Source organism: Nothobranchius furzeri, chromosome 1, assembly GCF_043380555.1.
Source record: "Nothobranchius furzeri strain GRZ-AD chromosome 1, NfurGRZ-RIMD1, whole genome shotgun sequence".
NCBI classification, from domain to species: domain Eukaryota; kingdom Metazoa; phylum Chordata; class Actinopteri; order Cyprinodontiformes; family Nothobranchiidae; genus Nothobranchius; species Nothobranchius furzeri.
Genome location: NC_091741.1, coordinates 90,905,006 through 90,932,135, shown reverse-complemented (window position 1 = coordinate 90,932,135; position 27,130 = coordinate 90,905,006). Strand labels below are relative to the sequence as shown.

The 27,130-nt window shown below is 42.2% G+C and overlaps 1 protein-coding gene across 2 annotated transcripts in view; it reads left to right on the top strand.

Annotated features, from left to right (window-relative positions):
* The window catches only part of LOC107377068 (neuronal acetylcholine receptor subunit alpha-7), a 57,236-nt gene extending 30,486 nt beyond the window's left edge, over positions 1-26,750 (top strand). The window contains exons 1-6 of one of the 2 annotated variants that reach the window (XM_054739114.2): positions 1,599-2,771; positions 16,518-16,765; positions 17,724-17,918; positions 20,044-20,130; positions 21,499-21,608; positions 22,671-26,750. In XM_054739114.2, coding sequence (XP_054595089.1) covers positions 16,711-16,765; positions 17,724-17,918; positions 20,044-20,130; positions 21,499-21,608; positions 22,671-23,267 — 1,044 coding nt within the window. In that variant the 5' untranslated portion in view covers positions 1,599-2,771; positions 16,518-16,710 and the 3' untranslated portion in view covers positions 23,268-26,750. Of the gene's footprint in view, positions 1-1,598; positions 2,772-16,517; positions 16,766-17,723; positions 17,919-20,043; positions 20,131-21,498; positions 21,609-22,670 lie in introns of those variants that run through there. The other variant, XM_015946470.3, reaches the window with a different exon arrangement.
* Positions 26,751-27,130: the final 380 nt, after the last annotated feature.

Below are 27,130 nucleotides of genomic sequence, written 5' to 3'. Positions count from 1 at the left end.
CCTTCATCCCCATCATTCTCTTTTCATCACAATCTATTTTTGTCTTTCTCTACCTCTCTTTCATAACTCACCATCTTGCTATAACTCCCTCCATATTTTATTGTTCCTGGCCTTCACCAGCTCATCTTTATAAATCATCGCATCAACCTGAGTCTTGCAGCGTGTCAGCACATTCCTCTCCTCCCTCACTCTCACCTGTTCTTTTTCTCAGCTGGCTTTCTTGGAGAAAAGGTTTCTACTATCAGATCAGAAAATGTCTGAATAAACAGTCCAGACCAGCACACACCGAGCAGTCCTCTAAAAACATTGTTCAATTGTTTTTGTTTGGTTAAAATAAATGTTAAACTTCTCTTAGTATAGTGAAACAAAGTTTTAGACATAAAGGTGAGATTTTATCTGGCAAAATGACTTTCAGTCACATTGGGCCTTTTAGTATTCAGGTACATTTACATATAAATTGATTATATATTTTATCAACTGCATTTTACGTCAATTAAATTAATCCCCTGAAAACTCTGATGAAGATACGTAAGGTGTCAAACGTTGGTTTTTGCTAAGTACTTATACTCATTTGACTGCTCCAGCTCTCCTGTTTCTCATTCTGAATGCCCTCCAGCTGTAGAGCACCATCCTGAGTGGATGACGTGCAGTTTTATCTTCTGACTGAATACATCTGGTTCATAGCTGAAGCATATATGTTCTCCGCTGAAATGAGATCAGAAGATTTGATGGCATTACTCCAGTCTTTTCTTCTTTTGTTGACTTTTTTCTTTATCTGTTCCTTGTAATCCATCTCTCTCTCCATGGGTGGTGTTTCTCTGAAAACGTCACAACACACCCGGGTATTTTTATGAGCTGGAGAGAAATAAGACCCAGGGAGTTCTCAGTTTAGATCTTTATTTTCATGGGCAACTGCAACCTGTCATCTCTCTGCAGTTTCTGAGGCCACTTCACAGAGACACACACATATATTCACTTCTGATTAGCTTTGATCACACATTGTTTTCTTTTCCACCTTCTGCTTCCCTTCACTTCATGTCCAGTGGTCCGGTTTGAGTAGAGCCATAGTGTGGTAGGCAGAGGTAACCGAAAGTGTCTTTAATATTAAAATTTTAAAAATTGACAAAAGAAGCAAACACACAGGAAGTCAGACCATTAGGAAATGAGATAGGGGGCTTGTGTACTAGAGGACAAATCACTGAGTGGATGGAGAAGCTGGCTTGCCAGACTCTTCCTCTGTTTAATTCTGCACAGAGTAAGAGTCTGGTAACTCACAGGCAGAGAGGCACATGAGGGGCGGGACTAGGCAGCTCAAAAATAACCAATCAGAAAAAAAAACGTAAATGCCGACTGTAACGCGTGACACTGTAGTTTTTTAGCTGTAGTAAAAAAAAGGTGTCTGGCAATGGCGCAAACATCTTTTTTTTTTTTTAGAAGAAGGGCTTTTAGTGCTTCTACTTGTTGTTGTTTTAAAGACATTGAAGTCATTCAGAACAAAGGAAAGAGCCGCAGCGAATTTTACTTCAGTCGCCATGTTTACGACAAACTTGGCGTTGTGGTGTGTGACGTACGCCACTCAACGCCTATTGGCTCGGTTTGAATTCTCACAGAGAGCTCCCAGACCCTTTCTCTGTGTAGAATTAAACAGAGGAGGAGTCTGGCAGGCCAGGATAGGAGAACAAGTGAGAAGCTAAACAACTGTGGCTAGTGAGGTGCAAACAGCAAATACACCCATCAACTAAAATTTAACCACATTCAAATAGTCACGTGAGGAATATCACTTTATTTAGCTTTTTTCTTTAAATAAAGTAAATAGGGCATTAATTAGAAGTGTTTTACATTCTGATAGACATTTAACTTTTTTCTGAAAAGGATCAATTAATGACACTGATTTGGGCTACAGCTTTATTTTACACGGCTAGCAATAATGAATGTGTGACTGAAGTTTTTGAGCCTCCTGTGAAAAGGACTGTAAGTGTGTGCTTTCATACAGACATAGAGACTAAAACAGCCACGTAAGCTGCTGACGTCCTCTCTGTGTCAGTGGTCAAAGGTTTCACTTGACTGGAAATCGATGAGGCGACTGAAGGACGTCCATCTCAGAATAAACACAAACTAATTCTGTCAGCAGGCAAAGAAAAGGTGTCACACACAAAACACAGTTTTTAAGACAATTTAAAACATAATTGAATGATTTTTGTCTATGAAAGGTAACTAAGTTGTACATAAAATAGTCATATATTTAAGACTGAAACGCAAGATGTCAGAGTTCCGGCTGGCTTGGATCATGTTATGTTTTTATAGGATGGAATTGTGGTAAAATACATCATGGAACAAGGAAACCTAAATGTGTCTATATAACTTGTAAAAAAAAAGGTACAAATCTGTACTATTTTTAATTATAACTGAAAGAGTAATGTCAGGGCGCCCATGTGATGATGTGGCATAGTTGCTTATACCGTCTAAAAGCTTTACCCAACACAAATTAAAATGTTTTTGTAACGAGCTGACTGGCGGATCCGTAAAAACACCCAACACAGAATGACAGTTAAACAAGTTTATTTAAAGGAGAGAGGCAAAGGTAAGGTCAGGAGGCAGGAGGTCGTTACCGGGAGATCTGAAACAGAGAATAGTCCACAAGGGAGATCCAGGAAGCGAAGTCGGGGACAGAGCAGAGTCGGAGCCAGAGGGTCAGAACGGCAGCGGTGCAGATAAGGTAAATCCAAGAATCAGGTTCGGAGACGGAGCAGAGTCGGGGATCAGGAGGCAAGGTAAGAGAATGCTGGAGAATCTACTAGGAGAACGTTCGATAATCTGGCAATGGCTGGGTGGCTGAATGGATATTAAATAGCAGGAGGAGCAGGTGTGGTGAATAAGGTTGATGACGGAACAGGTGGAATGAATGGAGCTGATGAGGTGCGGCAGTGGTTGCTGTGGCAACAGGTCTTCGACAGGAACAGGATCATGACAGTTTTGACTCAATTTTAAAACCGATAAGTAGTCTTCCATGGACTTCCTACTTAAAGGAGAGACGTTGATGTTTATAGAACATTATTTCCACATTCCAAGTCTTCTCTTGCTTTATTCCTTCCTTTTGGTCATTTGATTTTATGGCGAACCATTCAGCTGTGCTGCTGTGCTTAGCTGGATTAAATTTATTTCACTGTAAATGGGAAATATGCATAATGCATGCAGTTTTCACATGCAGTCAGTCAACTTTAGAGCCCTGAGGCCGTCAAACAGAAGGCTTCATGTCAGGATGCTCCGTGGCTGTTTAGTTTGGGGGATGTGACACAACATGCATGGATGATAAACCTCTCAGTAACGCAGCCTTGAGTCTGAGGCACTGACCTCCAGCTGCTCTCAGCTGTCAGTGGCTGAATACTTCAGGAAGTAGGTGGGTGTAGGGTATCTTTTTTTTTCTTAAAGGTTTTCTTAAGTGGAACTTTGCTCTTTATTTACTCTGAGATTAGTCAGATCATTTGATTTTGATCATTTACCAGTTTTTGTTGTATATAAAGATGGCTACAAGGCTAATATACCTAAGCAAAGTATTGTATATAGAAGGATGAGAACAGAAGAATCGTTGGGAACCTTCAAAAGGGATTTAATGGCACAGAATTGGGACTCTGTGTATGGGAAAGAGGACATATACAGTGCATATGGTGAATTTTTAAGTTTATTTTAAAAATTATACGAAAAAAAAAACTGTCCTGTAAAAATTATCGCCAAAAAGCAAAAATATGCTGATCATCTTTGGATAAAAGTAGGACTACAGAAAGCCTGTAAAAAGAAAAACACTCTTTACAGAGAATTTATAAGACAAAGAACCAAGGAGACAGAAAGTAAATACAAAAAATATAAAAATAAGTTTACAGCTAAGAAAGAATATTATAATGAAAAATTAGAAGATAATTGGAATAATATGAAAGGTATATGGAGCATATTAAACAGTAATAAAAAGTGGCTTTAAACAATCCAATTATCCCAAATATATTGACATTAATGATATAGAAAAGTATGACATGAAAAAAGTGGCTCACAGAATGAATACATTCTTTACAAATGTTGGACCTGATCTTGCTGATAAAATTCCTGACCAAGTAACAACTGCAACAGCATTTGAAAATTTAATAGACCGAAATCTTGATTCAATGTTTCCCAAGGCTGTAGATGAAAGATATATTATAAATACTGTGGCTTCTTGTAAGATTAAAACATCTGATGACTGTGATGGAATAAATATGATTGTGATTAAAAAGGTGATAGAGGAGATTTCAGAACCACTAGCATATATTTGTAATTTATCTTTTCAGACCGGTACATTTCTAAAATGAAAATAGCTAAGGTCACTCCTATGTACAAATCTGGGAACAAGCACCAATTCACAAACTATGGACCTGTGTCATTATTACCTCAGTGTTCAAAAATCCTTGAAAAACTCTTTAATAACCAATTGGACAAATTCATTGAAAAATATAAAGTACTTGCTGAGAGTCAATACAGGTTCAGACCTAACAGAAACAAAAATGTCATTAATTGATGCAGTTGAATGGATCAAAAACATTATTCACTGGAAATTTTTATAGATTTAAAAAAGGTGTTTGATACAATAAAGCGTTACCAGAGCGCATGCGGGAAGATTCCTTCCACTGAAGCAAGTTTTCCAAACCCGGTCTCTCAGAGAGACTTGTCACTTAGAAAATGTTCCCTGATGATGAAACTTTGGCTGAATTGTGCTTGTTCCTGTCTCCAATGTGGCGTCTGAGGAGAGTCCCAGAATCTCGCATCGTCTTCAGCTCATAAAGCGCCTATGATTACGTACAAGCGTGACGCGTCAACCCGGTCACACAGTAGACCGGGTTGGACCTGTTCAGGTTTACGCAGACAATCTTTACATTTAGAATTAGCTTACATATGTAAAATTAATGCAGTAAAATATAAAGTATATTATTTAAATATCCATTCATTATTTTACAAGCACAGAGAGCCGCATCAGATGGATGGAAGAGCCGCGGATTGCCGACCCCTGAGCTAGGGCATGTGCGGAGGACACACACAAACACACACACACACACACACACACACACACACACACACACACACACACACACACACACAAGCAAAATATACTTGTTTTCAATTACATTTTCTTAGGCCCACTCACAAATGAGTTTCTGGCTACGCTAATTGTGACTTTTGACAGACTTCTCTGAGCTCCGCAGTCATTACACTTTTCATCTCACGCACCCCCTAGCGGCAGCTCGCGCACCCCCAGGGGTGCGCGCACCACACTTTGGGAATCCCTGCTAGAAAACTGGACCGGTATGGCATCAAAGGGAAATCGTTAGATTGGCTCCAAAGTTATCTATCTGAAAGGAAGCAGTTTGTGAAACTACGGTAGATGAAGTTTGTTCGTCCTATCAGGATATTACATGTCGCGTTCAACAGGGGCAAAACAAAACTAATCCTCTTTGGTAGGCATAACACTAATCTGAATTTGAATGTACAGTTAGATGGAGTAAATATTGAAAGAGTGAAGGAAACAAAGTTCTTAGGGGTAATTATAGATGTTACTATTAATGGGAAACCACAAATCAAATATGTGCAAACTAAAATTTCAAGATCCATTGCAGTATTAAACAGAGTGAAATATGTCTTGGATTATAAATCGTTCAGGTTACTTTATTTGTTCTTCCATATCTTAGCTATTGTGCAGCAGTATGGGGTAATAATTACATGAGTGCAATACAACCACTAATAATTTTGCAAAAGAATGCAATACGAATCATTCATTAGGCAGGATGTAGGGATCACACTAAAGAATTATTTTTTAGGGATGCACCGATACCACTTTTTCCCAAACCGATACCATACCGATACTTGTGTCTGAATATTCACCGATACCGATTACCGATACCTATACCTCCGCCACACAAAAAAATGCAATGATTTGGAATACAGATTTAATTTTCTTCTCTGCTTTCAACAGGAAAAGACTGTGAGGTAGATACAAAGTAAAATATATGAATAGAAATCATCACAAAACTAAAATATTAGGTGAACAGAAATGACAAGTTACAGTGAAGCCATTTTCAAGCAACCGCATTGGTATCGGTTCCTGGTATCGGTTAACTTTTACCGATACCAGTGTAGGTATCGGTGCATCCCTATTATTTTTACAGTCAACACTTTTAAAATTTAGAGACATTGTACAATTGCAGACAGCACAGATATTATTTCTAGCAAGAAACAATCTATTACCAGAAAACATCCAAAAATCATTCATTGAGAAGGAAGGGGATTATAAACTAAGGGAACAATTTCATTTCAGAATTCCTTTTGCACACACAACAAGTAAAACCTTTTGTATTTCGGTATGTGGAGCAAGACTGTGGAATAGGTTGGAGGGGACACTCAGGAAATGTCTTACTATGATTCTGTTTAAAAGTAAATATAAAAACAATATTTATATCAGGTACAGAATTGAGGAGGGTATTTCAGCTTGACAGGATCTGTGTCTTAATTAATTACTATTATGATAACTTAATTTAGGAGCATTATTATTGTTTATTATACAGAAAATATTATTATTATTATTATTATTATTATAGTTGTTGTTAGGTAAAATTGTTGACATTAATGATATTATTACTGTCCTCATTATAATTGTTTTTACATCTTGTGCTTTATTAAATGCAAGCTTTTCCCGTGCCAGTCTCCCCACTGAACAATGACCTTAACACGCTGGTCTGTGTGTTATCTGTTTTTCTCCCATGGGAACCAGCAGGTTGAATGAATGCACCTGTTTCTGTGTTAGGGAGTTGTGGCATTGGTTTCACTCTCTATATGAAAACAACTTTTCTCCTGAATGTCTGCGGAGCAGTTTAGGAATGTGATGAGTTGTGGTTGTGTTATTTTGTGTGTGTCTCAATAAAAGACCTCAGAGAGCTCAGCTCTCTGAGACCATGTGAACCAAGCTTACGGGTCTGTATGGTCATTGCTTCACCTTTCTCCCTTTGCAAAGAAAACTGAACAATATTATGCTCTAATCCTCTGTGCGTTCGATTCTCTTAAGGTAACCTGGTTTGCAGGAAATAACCCAACAGTTGTTTTTATTGACCAGAAGTTATTGAAGTGGTTTGGCTGGTAAATTGGGGGAGGGATAGTTTTACTTCTTCCCACTGCTTTTCGAATGCGTAAAGGAAACTTGTGTTATTGCTCTGATTGTCTATTGTCTATTTGATTTTACAGTTCAAATAAATAAAATAAAGATAGAGATGAGATATATTAAAATAAATCTAAGACATGCTGAATTTGTGTGTACTTGTCTTGTCTTTAAATGTTTAAGTGGACACATTTTGACTTTGAAACTGTAATGTGTGGACAGTTCCACATTGAGGGGACATTTTGCTGGTCTACACAATGCTAAGCACCCAAAAACTTGGTTTTAGAGGTATGGTGTGAATTAGCTTTTACAGGGAGTTCAGAATTATTAGGCAAGTTGTATTTATGAGGAATAATGTTATTATTGAACAACAACCATGTTCTCAATGACCCCAAAAAACTCATTAATATCAAAGCTGAATGTTTTTGGAAGTAGTTTTTAGTTTTAGCTATTTTAGGGGGATATCTGTGTGTGCAGGTGACCATTACTGTGCATAATTATTAGGCAACTTAACAAAAAACAAATATATACCCATTTCAATTATTTATTTTTACCAGTGAAACCAATATAACATCTCCACATTCACAAATATACATTTCTGACATTCAAAAACAATACAAAAACAAATCAGCGACCAATATAGCCACCTTTCTTTGCAAGGACACTCAAAAGCCTGCCATCCATGGATTCTGTCGGTATTTTGATCTGTTCACCATCAACATTGCGTGCAGCAGCAACCACAGCCTCCCAGACACTGTTCAGAGGGGTGTACTGTTTTCCCTCCTTGTAAATCTCACATTTGATGATGGACCACAGGTTCTCAATGGGGTTCAGATCAGGTGAACAAGGAGGCCATGTCATTAGTTTTTCTTCTTTTATACCCTTTCTTGCCAGCCACGCTGTGGAGTACTTGGACGCGTGTGATGGAGCATTGTCCTGCATGGAAGTCATGTTTTTGTTGAAGGATGCAGACTTCTTCCTGTACCACTGCTTGAAGAAGGTGTCTTCCAGAAACTGGCAGTAGGACTGGGAGTTGAGCTTGACTCCATCCTCAACCCGAAAAGGCCCCACAAGCTCATCTTTGATGATACCAGCCCAAACCAGTACTCCACCTCCACCTTGCTGGCGTCTGAGTCGGACTGGAGCTCTCTGCCCTTTACCAATCCAGCCACGGGCCCATCCATCTGGCCCATCAAGACTCACTCTCATTTCATCAGTCCATAAAACCTTAGAAAAATCAGTCTTGCCATATTTCTTGGCCCAGTCTTGGCGTTTCAGCTTGTGTGTCTTGTTCAGTGGTGGTCGTCTTTCAGCCTTTCTTACCTTGGCCATGTCTCTGAGTATTGCACACCTTGTGCTTTTGGGCACTCCAGTGATGTTGCAGCTCTGAAATATGGCCAAACTGGTGGCAAGTGGCATCTTGGCAGCTGCACGCTTGACTTTTCTCAGTTCATGGGCAGTTATTTTGCTCCACACGCTTCTTGCGACCCTGTTGACTATTTTGAATGAAACACTTGATTGTTCGATGATCACGCTTCAGAAGCTTTGCAATTTTAAGAATGCTGCATCCCTCTGCAAGATATATCACTATTTTTGACTTTTCTGAGCCTGTCAAGTCCTTCTTTTGACCCATTTTGCCAAAGGAAAGGAAGTTGCCTAATAAGTATGCACACCTGATATAGGGTTTTGATGTCATTAGACCACACCCCTTCTCATTACAGAGATGCACATCACCTAATGTTCTTAATTGGTAGTAGGCTTTCGAGCCTATACAGCTTGCCTTTCTTGGTTGGAGTAAGACAACATGCATGAAGAGGATGATGTGGACAAAATACTCATTTGCCTAATAATTCTGCACTCCCTGTAGTTTAAGTAGGGTTAGGAATAGAACCCCATAGGTTTTGGTAAGGATTAGGGTATGGGTTAAGCATAGTGGAGCCACTAAAATGAATGGAAGTCAATGGAACAGTTTGTGTGTGTGTGTGTGTGTGTGTGTGTGTGTGTGTGTGTGTGTGTGTGTGTGTGTGTGTGTGTGTGTGTGTGTGTGTGTGTGTGTGTGTGTGTGTGTGCGTGCGTGCGTGCGTGCGTGCGTGCGCGTGTGTGTGTGTGCGTGCATGCGTGTGTGTGTAGGTGTGTGTGTGAGAGAGAGGGGGGGGGGGGTTGAGTGATTCAGGGGAAAACTTGGTGACTCGTGTCCCATGGTGCAGGAACCAATCACTGCCACCTTTGTCACTCTGGGTGACCCTCTGGTTCCCTCCTGCTCCACTCTATTTCCACAGTGGTCCTTCTCCTGTGTGTGTGTGTGTGTGTGTGTGTGTGTGTGTGTGTGTGTGTGTGTGTGTGTGTGTGTGTGTGTGTGTGTGTGTGTGTGTGTGTGTGTGTGCGTGCGTGCGTGCGTGTGCATTTGTGCGTGTGCATGTGTGTGTGAGAGAGAGGGCTTTCTCTCTCCCAGGGATATCACTTGTTTCATTAGCATTTTTTCAATATTTGTGACGTGTGCAACTCTTGCCTCTCACTTCTGTACCTTTTAACACAAACACGTTTTAGGACAGGCTTTTCTTAGAGGTGCGTTACTGCTGATTGTAGGAAAGATCTCACACGCACTCAAATACTCCTAGATAACGCATTTGTTGGTCTACTTACACACCCAAGCACCATCACATGGAGACACATATGATCTCAACAAGGGAAATGTATTTAAATATATAATCTACTGCTTCCTCTCATCATTCTATTGATAATATTTGCAATAGTTTATGTTGTTTTGTATTGGTTTGTCCATTTTGATCCCACCTCTGTCATCGTCTGTCCTTGCCTCTGCAATATTGCGTGGACATCAGGGCCAGTTCCATTGGATTAGATGTGTTCCAACTTCAGGGGATCACACTCCTGAGCCTCCCTGGTAAGGTCTACTCAGGGGTTTTGGAGAGGAGGGTCCGACAGGAGCAATGTGGTTTTTGTCTTGTTTGTGGAACACTGGACCAGCTCTTTACCATTAGGGAGTAGGAGTTCGCCCAACCAATCTAGATGTGTTTTTTTGGATTTGGAGTAGTTGTTCTTCGGAAGGCGCTTTGGGGGGGTGTACTTTGAGAGTATAGAGTACTAGGCCTTCTGATACGGGCTGTTAGGTCTCTGTATGACCAGTGTCAGAGCTTGGTCCACATTGCCGGCAGTAAGCCAGGCTCAGTTTTGTGAGAGTTGAACTCCACCAAGGCTGCCCTTTGTCAACAATTATGTTCATAACTTTTATGGGCAGGATTTCTAGGTGAAGCCAAGGTGTTGAGGGGATCCATATTGGTGGCCTAAGGATTAATTCTGATGTGGTCCCGTTGGTTTCATCAGATGTTGACTTCCGGCTCTCACTGTGGAGCGGTTCGCAGCTCCAGTGAGAGCTTGTAGCGGTGTGAAGCAGTTGGGATGAGAATCAGCTCTTTTAAATCCGAAACCATGGTCATGAATCAGAAAAGGATAGAATGCCTTCTGCAGGTCAGGGATGAGGTCCTGCCCAAAGTGGAGAAGTTTGAGTGTCTCGGGGTCTTGTTCACAAGTGAAAGAAAGATGGAGTGCAAGATCAATAGGCTTAAAGACCAAAGGTGACAGATCATTTGCTGCTATGGCCCCCAGACTCTGGAACTCTCTCCCCCTGAGCCTGAGATCAGTGGACTCAGTGGTCTCCTTTAAAAAGCAGCTGAAATCTCACCTGTTCAAGCTGGTTTTGGTGGGACCTTCATCACCCTCTTCTTGTTCTGTTCTCCCTACCTATTCCACCTTCCTCAGGATCCACTGATTTCCCTCTTTCCTATTCACTCTCTCTTTCTTTACATTTTTTATCACAATTGTCTATTTTAGCTCATTTTAAATAATCATTTTCTAAATTCGTCATCTTCCTCCACTTATCCGGGTCTGGGTTGTGGGGGCAGCATCCCAACTAGCGAGCTCCAGACCTCTCCCCAGCCTCATCCGCCAGTTCCTCCGGCAGGACCCCAAGGCGTTCCCGGACCAGATTGGAGATTTAACCTCTCCAACGTCTCCTGGGTCGACCCGGGGGCCTCCTGTTGGCAGGACATGCCTGAAACACCTCCCCAGGGAGGTGTCCAGGAGGCATCCTGACCAGATGCCCAAACCACCTCAACTGACTCCTTTCGATCCGGAGGAGCAGCGGTTCTACTCCGAGTCCCTCCCGAATGTCCGAGCTCCTCACCCTATCTCTAAGGCTGAGCCCGGCCACCCTACGGAGGAAACTCATTTCGGCCGCTCGTATTCACGATCTCATTTTTTCGGCCATTACCCAAAGCTCATGACCATAGGTGAGGATTGGGACATAGATTGACCGGTAAATCGAGAGCTTTCAGGCTGGCTTTCAGGCTCAGCTCCCTCTTCACCACGACAGATCGGCTCAGCACCCGCATCACTGCGGACACCGAACCACTCCGCCTGTCGATCTCCCGGTCCCTCCTACCCTCACTCGTGAACAAGACCCCTAAGATACTTAAACTCCTCCACTTGAGGTAGGACCTCCCTCCCGACCCGGAGTTGGTAAGCCACCCTTTCCCGGTCGAGAACCATGGTCTCAGATTTGGAGGTGCTGATCCTCATCCCAGCCGCTTCACACTCAGCTGCGAACCTGCTCAGTAAGAGCTGAAGGTCAGAGCTGGATGAAGCTAGGAGGACCACATCATCCGCAAAAAGCAGAGACGAGATTCTCCTGCCACCAAACTCGACACACTCCACACCACGGCTGCGCCTAGAAATTCTGTCCATAAAGGTTATGAACAGAACCAGTGACAAAGGGCAGCCCTGGCGGAGTCCGACCTTCGCTGGGAATGGGTCCGACTTACTACCAGCTATGCGGACCAAACTCCCGCTCCTCTGGTAAAGGGACTGAATGACCCTTGACAAAAGGCCACCCACCCCATACTCCTGGAGCGTCCCCCACAGGTTGCCCCTGGGGACACGGTCATAAGCCTTCTCCAAATCCACAAAACACATGTGGATTTGTTGGGCAAACTCCCATGCCCCCTCCATCACCCTTGCAAGGGTACAGAGCTGGTCCACAGTTCCACGGCCAGGACAAAAACCACATTGCTCCTCCTCAATCTGAGATTCAACTATCGATCGGACCCTACTCTCCAGTACCTTTGAGTAGACCTTTCCAGGGAGGCTGAGGAGTGTGATCCCCCTATAGTTGGAACACACCCCCACGTCACCCTTCTTAAAGATGGGGACCACCACCCCAGTCTGCCACTCCACAGGAACTGCCTCCGATAACCACGCAATGTTGCAGAGATGTGTCAACCACGACAGCCCTACCACATCCATAGCCTTGAGATACCCAGGATGAATCTCATCCACCCCCGGGGCTCCGCCGCTGTGTAGTTGTTTGACTACCTCAGCAACTTCTGCCCCAGAGATTGGACAGTCCATCCCCAGATCTCCCGGCTCTGGCTCCTCCTCGGAATGTGCGTAGGGGGGATTGAGGAGCTTCTCAAAGTATTCCTTCCACCGCTCGACTATAGCCCCAGTTGACGTCAGCAGCTCCCCATCCCCACTGTAAACAGTGTGAGCGAGTTGCTGCCTCCCTCTTTGGCGCCGATCGATCGTCTTTCTTCTTTGCCTCACCAAAGTCCTCCCACGCCCGAGCTTTTGCCTCGGCAACTGTCACTGCTGCACCCCGCTTGGCCATCCGGTACCCGTCTGCTGCCTCCGGACACCTACAGACCAGCCACGCCTTGTAGGCCTCCTTCTTCAGCCTGATGGCTCCCCGAACCCCTGGTATCCACCAGCGGGTACGGGGGTTCCCACCACGACTGGCACCGGCCACCTTGCGACCACAGCTAGCAACAGCCGCCTCAACAATCGCAGAGTGGAACAAGGCCCACTCAGAGTCGATGTCTCCAACTGCTCTGCCGGAGGTGGGAGTTGAAGACCGTCTTGACAGATTCTTCTGCCAAGCGTTCCCAGCAGACCCTCACTATGCGTTTGGGTCTGCCAGGTCTACGCGGCATCTTTCCCTGCCATCTGATCCAACTCACCACCAGGTGGTGTTCAGTTGACAGCTCCGCTCTTCTCTTCACTCGAGTGTCCAAAACATACGGCCACAGGTCAGATGATACGACTACAAAGTCTATCATCGACCTACGACCTAGGCTGCCCTGGTACCAAGTGTACCGATGGGCATCCTTATGTTCGAACATGGTGTTCGTTATGGCCAAACTGCGGCTTGCACAGAAGTCCAATAACGAAACACCACTCGAGTTCAGATCAGGCGGGCCGTTCCTCCCAATCACACCCCTCCAGGTCATGCTGTCATTGCCCACGTGAGCATTGAAGTCCCCCAGCAGGACAATGGAGTCCCCTGATGGAGTACTATCTAGCACTCGTCCCACGGACTCCAAAAAGGTTGGGTACTCTGAACTGATATTTGGCGCATAAGCATAAACAACAGTCAGGACCCATTCCCCGACCCGAAGGTGAAGGGAAGCTACCCTCTCGTCCCCTGGGGTAAACTCCAACACACAGGCAGAGAGTCTTGGGGCTAACAAAAAGCCAATCCCAGCCCTCCGCCTCTCACCGGAGCAACTCCAGCAAAGGAGAGTGTCCAACCCCTCTCAAGGACTCGGGTTCCAGAGCCAATGCTATGTGTCGAGGTGAGTCCGACTATATCTAGCCAATACCGCTCAACCTCTGCCACAAGCTCCAGCTCCTTCCCCGCCAGCGAGGTGACGTTCCATGTCCCAATAACCAGTTCCCTTGTTCAGGGATCAGACCGCCAAGGCTCACGCCTCGGTCTGCCACCCAATCCACACTGCACCGGACCCTTCATGTTCCTCCTGCGTTCAGGCTGGGCTCGGCGGGGCCCCATGGGCGAAAGCCCGGCCACCAGGCACTCGCTCACGGGCCCCAACCCCAGGCCTGGCTCCTGGGTGGGACCTCGGTAACCCTCCAGGCCGGGTACTCCGACTCTTTGTTTTTACATCCATGAAAGATCTTCTGAACCGTTCTTTGTCTCACCCTTCACCTAAGACCCATTTGTCATGGGAGACCCTACCAGGGGCACAAAGTGCCCCAGTCAACATAGCTCCTAGGATCATTAGGGCACTCAAACTCCTCCACCACAATAAGGTGACGGTTCAAGGAGGAGTAATTTTCTAAATTCTTTTATATATATATATATATATATATATATATATATATATATTTATATATATATTTATATTTATATATATATATATATATATATTTATATATATATATTTTTTTTAAATAAAAAATAAAAAATAAAAAAATTTAGAAAATAACATTAGGGCACTCAAACTTCTCCACCACGATAAGGTGACGGTTCAAGGAGGAGTCATTTTCCAAATTCTTTTTTATATTTTACATTTTTGCTTTTGTGAAGTGCCTCGTGATACTTATCTTGTGAGGCGCTATAGAAAATATTTCTTCTTCTTCTTCTTCTTCTTCTTCTTCTTCTTGATGCTGCATCTGCAGTGATGTGGTCGTTCTGATCTGACATGGTGAAGAGAGAGCTGAGCAGGCAGGCAAAACTCTCGATTTACTGGTCGATCTACATTCCAACCCTCACATATGGTTTGGGTAGCTTTGGGTAGTGACCAAAAGAATGAGATCACGGATAGGAGAAGAATACACGAATGAGCTTCTATAGGTCTTGTCTGGACATGAGACCTCTGAGTCTTGCTATTTGATGAAGCTTATAAAACACTGATCTAGTTATAGCCTTAAAGTAACCAGTGAAGCTCAGGTCTGAACTAACTGTGACACCAAGATTTAGCAAGAACATCTAATGTCATGCCTAGTGCCTACTGGGGGGCTGTGGTTGGCAGTGCTTTGATCTGGGCTTGCTGCAGATGATCAGGTCTAAATTCAACAACAGGATGTGCTCCAGGAATGAGGTCAGCTGACTACCTGATTATACTGAATGACCAGGTTATTCCATCTTCCCTGACAGCATGGGTGTATTTCAAGATGACAATGCCATGTTGGATCAGGCTCAAATAGTGAAAACGTGGTTCAGGGAGCATGAGACACCATTTTCACACATGGATTGGCCACCACAGATTCCAGACCTCAATCCAACTAAAATTATTTGGGATGTGCTGGAGAAGATTTTGTGCAGCTGTCAGATCCCACCATCATCAATACAAGATCTTGGTGAAAAATCAGTGCAACACTGACGTTTTTAAATGGTAAATGGTAAATGGCCTGTATTTGATATAGCGCCTTCTAGAGTCCTAGAACCCCCCAAGGTGCTTTACAACACCATCAGTCATTCACCGACCCATTCACACACACATTCACACACTGGTGGGGATGAGCTACAATGTAGCCACAGCTGCCCTGGGGCGCACTGACAGAGGCGAGGCTGCCGAGCACTGGCGCCACCGGTCCCTCCGACCACCACCAGCAGGCAACGTGGGTTAAGTGTCTTGCCCAAGGACACAACGACAGCGACAGACTGAGCGGGACTCGAACCAGCAACCTTCCGATTACAGGGCGAGCACTTAACTCCTGTGCCACCGTCGCCCCATAATTGATAGCTTGTTAAACCATACAGTCAGACTAATGTTACAACCCAGACATCACAAGTTTCGAAGACACTTAGGTTTTGCTATACATAACATCTAAGTATACATTCCATCTTTTCATTCATTGTCTCAGTTATCTTGTCTCAACCATCATTCATCATGATTAGTTCTGTGTCATCATTAGTTTAGAAATATAGTATAACATTCATTTTTATAAACTATATTCTTTAATTTGTCTGAATTATTATGAAGTATGTGATAGTGGTCTCTGGTAGTCCAAAGAACCTAAGTTCATATTAAATTAAAGAATCAAAGACCAATAAGATTGATCATTCATGTTTATATGGAATATCACATCTTATTGATCATTCAGTAAAAGTAACCATTTCCATCACGTTACAGAAATGTAATAGAGAATTACAAACCAGACAGCACAAAACAACATTATGATAAACTTCTTAAGATTTGCAACTTCTTAGGTGCTGGTGCGGTCTGTTGGACCTAGAAATAAATTGACTGGGTTCTGCTTCCAGCACAATTCCTGCATGTTTTAGAACATGAACACAGCTGATTTGTTTAATTTAGTGATGAACCACTCCTGTAGACACTAATGAAGGCTGGGGAGACATTTCAGCTGTTAGATTAAGGTGTTAAGAAGAAGAACGCGCAACGAGGAGATAGGTTTTGCTTTTGGTTCTCCTAAACAGACATTTAGGGAGTGCTAAAAACAAGCCAAAACTGCATAGTCTCCCTTTAAACGCTGATAAAAGGATAATAAAGCAAATCATTTCTCTGTTTCATAGTGCGGATGAGCGCTTTGATGCTACGTTTCACACCAACGTCCTGGTGAACGCATCAGGCTACTGTCAGTACATCCCCCCGGGCATCCTGAAGAGCACCTGTTACATAGACGTTCGCTGGTTCCCTTTCGACGTGCAGAAATGTGACCTGAAGTTTGGCTCGTGGACTCACAATGGCTGGCTTTTGGACCTCCAGATGCTCGATGTGGACACATCCACCTACATATCAAATGGAGAGTGGGATCTTGTTGGTAAGAGACAATATGTGTGTCAGATGAAAGATATTCTGTACCTAAAATACAACCTGTTAGAGAATTTTGATCTGTTATGTGATAAAAATAATTTTATTTCACAGATATTGAAACTTACTTCTGTATCACGTCGTCCACCAAAACTTAGGGAGAAAAATTACTGTTTTCATTAAATCAATATTTTTCATTATTCCTGTTTACACTTCATAGCTGAGCTGAAATATTGTAGCATATCTGTCCAACAGGTAGTTTCAGAGCATGGATGAAAGGTAATTTAGGTGTTGGGTTTGGCAAAAACACTAAATAACAGGCTTGTGAAGAAACTGATGATGCAATAAAATGTTTCTAAACAAAAATAATATAGTTTATTTCCTATTAACTTCACCAGTTTCATTAATTGTTTTAATAGTAAGGAAACCTTTGTCTAAAACATTGAGATCATTTGATGATTGAACATCGTTTTGAAATGTTCCTGGCTGGGACCACTCCAGTGCCAAGGCCCCCCGGGGCATCGATCAGCTGTACATGGGTGTCAGACAGGGAACAGATGGCTCACACTAGGAGGGCTTGACACTCTACAAAGTCGCAATAGGGACAGGGTAGATTTCCAAGCCTGAACAGTCTTAGATTTGGTCAAGTGACAGTTTTCAGAGTTGAGGAAATAAGATTCAGCTCAGTGAATTGAGTGAGGTGTTTCTCATATTGATCATAAAATATATAGACCCTTCACTTTCACTCATCAGCTGAAAAGTAAGGGTTTCATTTATAAAACGTACCACTGGGACACGGAACGGCAACATAACATATTTCGGTTTAGAGTTTAGATTCACGCCAACAACTCTCTGATAACCTCTAAACGAAGACTGTGTGTGTGTGTGTGTGTGTGTGTGTGTGTGTGTGTGTGTGTGTGTGTGTGTGTGTGTGTGTGTGTGTGTGTGTGTGTGTTTCTCTTGCACAGGTGTACCAGCCAAACGTAATGAGCTGTATTACGAGTGCTGTAAAGAGCCCTATCCTGATGTAACCTTCACAGTCACTATGCGCCGCAGGACTTTATATTATGGTCTAAATCTGCTCATTCCCTGTGTGCTGATCTCCGGATTGGCCCTGCTGGTCTTCCTTCTACCTGCGGACTCTGGAGAGAAGATCTCTCTGGGTGAGGATAGCTACAGGACACACATGTAGTACTGCACTGCCCCGTCAGATCTTTTTTGGGACATAAAGATTTTCAAATCAGAAAACAAAATTCAATAAAGATAACCTGGGTAAATGCAAAATGCAATATTTAAATTATTATTTAATGAATAAAGAGAAGAGAAGTTATCCAAACCAGCCAGGCTCTTGTTAAATCATGCATTAACTGTATTATCTGGAAAGTTGAATCCAAGTCCACCAGTCACACACAGGGCTGGTTACACTCCAGCCTGAAGAATTTAGAAATCACTTGAATAATTCTGTAAAAAAGGGTGGAACAGAATCCCCACAATGATGTGAGACATTCAGTCAGGACACGCTATCACAAATGACTGCTTGCAGTTTTTTAGAGTGCAATAACCAGTAACTGGATAACATTTTCTTTAAATGAAATCATCATTTTGAAAACTACATTTTATAATCATTCAGATTGTAAATCTGTTTGCTGATCTTAAACATTTGAAATATGTAAAAATCAAAAACAAAATGAATCTAGACTTTTGCACAGCAGGGTAAAGACTTGCAGTTGTAAGAAAAAGTAAATGAATGTTTACATGGTGTGTTCAATAAAAACATGGAAACATATAACTGTGTGTGAGGGGTTAGTTTAAGCTGACTGTGATTGTCTATTGTTTTCACTTAAATGAAGATCAGATATCATTTTATGACCAATTTGTGCAGAAATCCATTTAACTCCAAAGGGTTCACATACATTTTCTAGCAACTGAATGTTTGCATCAGTTAGTATGTCAGATGATTAGTATAAAAAAAACTGAAGAAGCTTCATGTTTATTTCTGGAATTAAAGCAATCTAGACAACATTTGCTCTACTGTCTAAAGCCGGGCGTACACTGTGCGACTTTTTCACTGGTAGCGTTCAGCTTCAGCTCAAACTGTACGACTTCCTCGCAGGGCAGATCTCACGAGTCATGCGCTCACACTGTACGACCCAGTTCTCGGTTGTGACCTGACTGCTCACACTGTACGTCTGGTAGCAACACGTCGGCCCTAAAAATATGCTAAAAATAGCAGTTTTTACACAACACGTCAGACTTTTTTGTCTTGTTTTGCCTGTTGTCCTTCGGGAGTGCTGCAGGAGGACACACAGGGATTTATGGGGGTTGGATGAGGAAAACGAAATAAAGAAAGTAAATCTGTGTTTTGTGATCAGTTTAATTTGACATGAACACGACAAACACGCTTTCTTGACAATCTTTGTGAGTAAAAAAACGTGTAGAAACAAAAACGAACAACGTGTGTTATTAGGGAAATGGCGGGCGAGCGGTGTTGATGCAGGATTGCGCATGCGCCGTGAGCGGTTCTGATACTTTTTGGGTCGGAGCAGCTCGCAGCGCCGCTTCAACAGTGCGATACCCTCACGAGGGACGAGCGAAATATTAAACACACCAGAAGTCCGTGCGAGCTCACGATTGCTGATCGGTAGCTGGTCACGTGGTGTTAATCGCCTCTCGTAACCCCCTGTACACTACACGACGCTCGGCGCAAAACTCACCCCGATCTCGTGGATTCTCGCACGAGTGGAAAATCGGCTCAAAAAAGTGAAAAAGTCGCACAGTGTACACCCGGCTTTTGCAGAAAAAGCCTCATCTTGATTAACAAGAGTTCATTACAAAACTGAAAACCCAGAATATTTTTGATAAAGGTCATATTTAATATCTAAGATTGAATTGGAGCAACATGAAATCGTTCAAACATATTGAACTTAATGTGATTTCTTTTTGCCTACATCCAAAAATATTTACAGTTAATTGCATGTTCATGCATGACTACTGTGAATGAAAACACAACGTTGAATCACACTCTTAACGATAGATGGCTTCAATTGTGAAGTAAGAGACCTGTGTGACCAGTCGGTGCAGTCATGATGAACAGCCACCTCCATATGAGCAGTCACATGTGACAAAGTTAGTGTTCAGAAATTTCCTGAACATACTGAGCTAACAGCTGACGAATGGTTGTAACCATGAGCTCTGATTACATTCATAAGTGATTACAGGGATGATGTCATGCATGGCTGGCCCTGATCACACCGTGCTGAGTCTCTCTCTCTCTGTTTCTGTCTGAAGGCATCACTGTGTTGCTGTCGCTAACCGTCTTCATGCTTCTGGTGGCAGAGATCATGCCGGCCACATCAGACTCCGTGCCTCTTATTGGTGGGTTTTATTTCTGCGTCTGTATGCCTCCAATATTTTTAAGCATGTTTGACTCTGATGCACATCTTTTAGGTACTTAATGATTAGATTTGAATTAAAACAAACTTTTGAATAATTTTATATTGGTAAATGGCCTGTATTTGATATAGCAACTTGTAGAGTCCTAGAACCCCCAAGATGCTTTACAACACAACCAGTCGTTCTCTCACACACACCTATTGACACCCTGGTGGTGATGAGCTACATTTTAGCTACAGCTGCCCTGGGGTGCTCTGACAGAGGCGAGGCTGCCAAGCACTGGCGCCATCGGTTTATCCAGCCACCACCAGCAGGCATGGGGGGTTAAGTGTCTTGCCCAAGGACACAACAGCAGCATTATCTGCTGGGAGCCAGGATCGATTCTGCAACCCTCCAATCGCTGGACAACCTGCTCTATCTCCTGAGCTACTTCTGTCTACGGATGTCTACAGATCTTTTATGCATGCGTTTTAACTGCAAATAGACAAGCTGCAAACAGATGAATACTAAAATCCAGAGAGGAAATTTACAGTCAGTAGACTAAATAATAATGTCTGTTCTTCATAGACTTTGTGAAATAAACAGTTGGGGTCCAAGCTTTTGTTTTAAGACACAGATTGAGATGAATGGGTGACTGTAACCTAAGCTGTCACTACCCTAAATGGGCTGTGAAATGTTTGATTTTCCATTGGTAAGACAAAAGAGTAGATGGATGAAGTCATAAATGAAGGAAGAGTCTGAGAATTAAAATACATTGTCACCAATTGTTTTTAGACTGAGGTTTTCAGCAAACAATTTCAGCAGCTTTGTGTTGAAATTAAGAAAAAAATCCAAATAGTTAAGAAAGAGTCTCTCACATCCTACATATGTGTCTGTAATGATATGTTGATATGCTCAGGGTCAGAATGTAAGTCCTGATGATACCAGATCACGTGAGGTCTTTCCTTGATATTTAGTTGAAATATCTGTGACTCCTTATTTACCCAGTAAAAGATTAACTTAGTTTATAACACATGAAAGACATGTTAGGCCTTTAATCTTTGTCCTAACGGGTTTAATTTTAGCAATAAAACAACACATTCTCACACCTGATGCGTTGAAAAATGATGATGGTGACCTATTCTCTGGCACAGCTTGTCGCCTCCCAACGCATTGGACAAAAACGCTTATTCACCCATCAACCTTTTTCGATGCTTCAGGTGTGAGAATGTGTTGCAATAAAGCTTGTTTCACACATGGTACATTTATTTTTTCTGCTTGAGATTGTGGTCTAGTAAGTGTTTAACTCATGATAAATACATGTCAGCGTGATCAGAGGGTAACAACAGGATTGTTTTGTGTCCCAAACAGCTCAGTACTTTGCAAGCACCATGATGATTGTGGGAATGTCAGTGGTGGTGACCGTCATTGTCCTGCAGTTTCACCATCATGACCCTCACGGGGGTAAGATGCCCAAGTGGGTGAGTGTCAGCTGCAAATATACTACGATAATCACTAATACTGGCCGATATTTTTGGCCTACCAATAATATTGGCCAATACTGGTATTAAAATATTTTATCGGTATCAGTTTTTACACTTTTAATGACACATAATTTACACCATGTACATATTATAAGTCAAACTTGTCAGCTACTTCTCCTCTCGCTCAAAATGTCAAAATATGACTAATTCATGGTTTGGTTAGTGAGATATTTGTTTGTTTGGCACCACTGGCCTAACTAACATTTTAATTGTTGACATAGTTTGTACGGATACGTTTAAAGAGCAGGTTCAATGAGAAATCATTTTTACGTATTATTTTTGAAAATGATCAGTCACTCTGAGTTTAACATGCAGGCAAAATGTGACAATAGTATTCTACTCCTATTTCCTGCATTAGCTTCTGATTGAAAATAGAAAAAAAAACGCTCGGTTAAAAAAACCTGACAGATCTACGTCACACTGTCCCTTAAAATTCATGGACTTACCCACCTTGGCTCACGACGAGGATGGCTGTTGTTGTGTTAGCGTCCAGCAAACAGCAGAGAACTTTCCACTAGCAGAAGCTAACTGTTAGCATTAGCAACTTCCCTCAGATTGCAGAACTCCATCACTTGAGTTATTTGTGGAGATCAATGATGCAAAGCGGAGTGAGTGGTAGAGTCACGTTGCTGTTAGACAAAGACAAAGGCAAGATGTCCTAATATCAGACCCCAAATCATGCCGTCTTGTGCCACTTTCTTCTCCGGCTGAATCCTCAAACAGGAGCACCTGAGATTTTTTTTCCCCAGAGAACGACTTACAAGGCATTCATTCCTAATGTCAGTAAAGTTGACCTTTGAGTATGCAGGAGATGTGATGTTAGTTATTTATCTAAAATTATTTTGTTTTTCTTTTTTAAAGTCTACACGATACAGTGGTATTGGTTTGTATCAGTAAATGAAGAGTTAGTTGGATATTGATGAAAATTCTACACCAAATATCTTTAATAATCAGCACAACATTTAGTACAAGTTGTGATGATTTTTTTTCGGATTCCAGGTTCGTGTGGTTCTATTGAACTGGTGTGCCTGGTTTCTCCGTATGAAACAACCAAGTGATGAGCGTAAAAGGCCTAGACACAAGCACCGTCACCCCTTCCAGCATCACTCCAGGACCAGCTCCATAGAGATGGGCACCATGCCAAGCCTCACTGTGCCTCTGTCACAGACGTCATGCCCAACAGGCAACTCCAATGGTTCCATGAATCTCTACTTTGGCAGCTATCACCCTATTGACAGCCCACACTGCCCCCCCTCTAGCGACTCTGGGGTCGCACTGGGTGGGCGTGCCCATGGCTCACTCAGCGATGACACTGAACCACCTGGAGGACTTACTAGTGGTGTTGGAGATATGGGAATGGGAGTGATCATCCCTCCACCGGAGATCCAGAGTATTTTGGAGGAGGTGTCATACATAGCCCAGAGGTTCCGGGACCAGGATGAAGCTGAGGCCATCTGCAGTGAGTGGAAATTTGCGGCAGCCGTGGTGGACCGTCTGTGTTTAGTGGCCTTCTCGCTCTTCTCAATCATTTGCACTTTCACCATTCTGATGTCAGCTCCCAACTTCATAGAGGCTGTTTCAAAGGATTTCACATAACTGACTGAAGCTGGAAAGAAGTAGGTGTAAATAATCAGAGATTAAAACAAACTGAAATGAGAGGACTGAAGAGGGATGTCCTCAACTAACCATCGGATCACAGGTGGGCCGGTAGTGTTTTTCAGAAACTTTGTGTTGATAAACTGTTCTGTCAACCAGCTTTAAATGAGGTCAGCAGCTTGATATGTTGAGAAACATTTAACGTCTTACTTGTAATCTAATTTGTAAAATGTTTTAAAGGTTTGTGTGATTCAGAATTAATTTTTTGTTCAATCAATTAACTTTATTTATAAAGCACTATCCACAACTGCCAAGGTTGTCCAAAATGCTGGGAATGACATAAACATTTAAGTCACAATAAAATACTAATAATAGTAAAAATACATTTAATTTATAGGTGGCCTTACAAGAAGGTGACCTTACAAGAAACGTGATGAAACTTTACAGATAAAACAACGATGAGACCAGCCATGCTCAAAATATGGTCTGCAGCAGCATTTTGGAGGAGTTGAAGTCAATAAAGGGATTTGAGGGGGACACCAAAGGGGAGAAAATAGCAATAATCAGTCCCAGAGGTGACAAGGGTGTGTGCAAAGATGGCTGTAGCATGGGGAGTGGGAGGGGCAGAGTCGATTGATGTTGCTTAAGTGATGACAGGCAGAGCAAATGGTGGTGTTGATGTGGGCTTGGAAGGGCAGAGTGCTGTCAAGGATGACACCCAGACACTACATGGGGGGATGGAAGGATACAGCAATCATCGATGTTAATATATAAGCTGGAAGATTTGTTTAGAGTGAAGGGTTTCCCTACAAAGAGGGGCAGCTTGCAAGGGAGACTACAGGAAAGATTGCATTAGGTTCAGAGGAGATATAGTCCTGGGTGTCATCTGCGTAGCAGTGGAAGTTGATCTTGTGTTTGCAAAAGATATGGCCAAGCGGTAGCGTGTGGATGATTAATAAAAGGGGTCCCACTACAGAGTCCTGAGGAACACCAGCAGAGTCAGGAAAGGGATGGGAAGAAAAGGACTTTGATTGAACAAACTGGAATTTGTTTAGAAGGGTTGAATGAGAAATAGTGTCAAAGACTTCACTAAGATCAAGGAGGATGAAAAAAACAGTAAAAGAAAAATAAAGTTAAACCAGCATTAAGTTGTAGACATAAAAACAATACATTCATGGGATATTGCTCTCACCTTCTCAGTGGCCTAGTGGTTGAGTGTCCACCCTCTGACTGGGACATCGTGGTTCAAATCCAGTCTGGTCATACCAAAGACTTTAAAAATGTGACCCAATGCCTCCCTGCATGACACTCGACTTTAAGGGGTAAGTTTGGGGCATCAAACCACCAAATATTTCCCGAGCACAGCCACTGCTGCAGCTTACCTCTCCCCACAGGGATGGGTCAAATGCAGAGATGTAATTTAACCGGCTTATTATGATAACTAATGGGACTTTAACTTCATCAAGTATTGTGCTGAAGGCTAATGAATAAAAATGAGTCATTAGTTAATGCTTAAATTATTGCAAAGATGGAGCTTATCTGACGCCCAAAGGTAGACTGGTCCAGTGTGTAAAGCCGCTTTCACATCAGGGCCCAGGTATGGTACAGTGTTTGGGTAGCCTGGTTCTTTTCCATGCTCAGTCCTCTTCCCAAGGTGGTCTGCTTCAGGCTGAACTGTCCCAATACATCCACTTCCAGCTGATTGACTGGCTCAAATGCATGCCTACAATTAAGGGGAGCCTTTGATTGGCAGGTAGAATTAGCCACCAGTGGCTTCCTGAATGCATACACCTGCTCTGACTGAAGCTGTCTCTGTCTCTCACTGAGATGTGCTGTGAGGAGCACACACATACACCGGCAGCGCTGCCGAGGTTTGAGCTGCCCCACGCAAGGCCAGACACAGCAGGCTAGATGAAGTACCAAAGTCAGAGTCAAACACTGCTCATGGCCACCTTTGTTTAATTTAAGGGAGACACCACAGACTTTTCTGAGTGTCTTTTGCCCCGCCCAAGTATGAGATACACACACACACATCTGACTGGCTACCTTCACACAATCTCCTGCCGATTTGTAGAAAATCTGGAATCAGAGAATAAAGTGTTGTAAATTACACCTGATAAACACTTTATTACTAGGTTATTTATTTGACAGCAGTTCATGATTAGATCTCTCTGACAAAAACAACAAAGTAGTTTTACAATTTTAAGGTAAAACTGTTTAGTACATTTAGTTCTACATGTAGTACAATCTGTACATAAATCAGAGTACACATTGAAGGATTTAGGGAATTAGGTTAAGATGTTTGTACTCTGGGATGAAGCCAAAAATCAGTTGATCTATTCAGTGGATTCTCTGACTGCTCTGCTTTAAAAACATGATTCTGTCTCAAATTGGCACTGCTATCACAAAGTTATAATTCTGAAAAAAAAGACTATTCAGCTAATTAAAGTGTATCTAATTATGAGATTTAAAAAAACATAATTTCTCAATTTTAAAACTTTTTTATCTGGTCTTTGTCTCATTTTCAGATAAATCTTTGTTTCCTATTATGCTTCCTAGGTTTTTCTTCATTTGCAAACTAGGTCACAGCTTTTTTTGAAGACAATTTTTATTTCCAAATGCCATTCCATATTAAGAAAAGTAATTAACTGATAATATTTTTCCTTTTCAAACTAGAAATTGCTTTACTTGTTTTCTAAAATTCTAATAATCCTGCACATTAAGCTGTATAATCCAACTAAAAAAACCTGTTAAAAATAATCAATCTAGCCTCCAAAATCTAGCCTCCAAAACCAGGCCAAGTTTTACTAGAATGCTTACCTGCTGTGAAACTGCCCCCCCAGTCCAATAAAGACTCAAAACATTTTAGTGTCTCTATAATAAAATCATTAATATGTAAATAACATTATAAAGTTGGAATTTTCTTTTATAACGTAAAACTAATGAAATGGCAATAGAAATGCAACATTTGATACAAAACTGAAATAACATTTTAAAGCCAAACAAACAGATTCTAAAAATAATAATAATTATCTGAACCAGGCGGAACACAGAGTAAAACCTCCTTTAAAAGACTGTTCTACAAAGACTACAAACTAAAAGTTATGAAACACACACCAACAAGGGCAAAGGCATTGTTACACATTTTAGACTCTTTGTTGTGAGTCTAATGTGTTACCCTGTGGGCATGTGTGATTAGTTCACATTTTAGTGGTTGACTTGGTTGTATATTTACTGCAAGTTTTGCGATGTTGCAAAGTTTTGCTGCTTTAAGACTATAAACATTAGACCCGTTTGTGGTGAAAAACCTGTACATTTTATAAAAAGAAAAAATGTCCTTTACCTGAACAGCTGAAAGAGACTGGGAGTTGTAGATGTGTTCACATGCACTTCTTGTTGTAGCTTAGGTTGTTGGTCTCTTTGTCTCTGTCATTCTGTGTGTTTTTGACTCTGTGTTAATAAAAAGGCTATTTATTCTCAGTATGGCAGGCTCTGCATGCATCTCTGCAGGCAGGATGTGTGATGTGGTGAAATATCACACACACACACACGCACACACACGCCACACACACACACAAACACAAACACATACACACACGTGGACTGCAATGGGGGCACATCCTCCTTGTTGGGAATACTCAGATTCTCCCTGGATGATGTGGATGAAGGCTGGGACTGGGGCTTTCAGCTTAAGGCCTCATAACTTGTTCGGCACGCACGGTGCATTGGCGATGGGCAGATGAGCTTAATTAAAGTTACCCATTAGAATCATGTAGTATTCATATCAAAGCTTGCAGTAAAAAAAATGTACCAAACCTTGAGAGTCAAAACCCAGCAAGCTTTAGCAGTTCTTTCAGTGATGA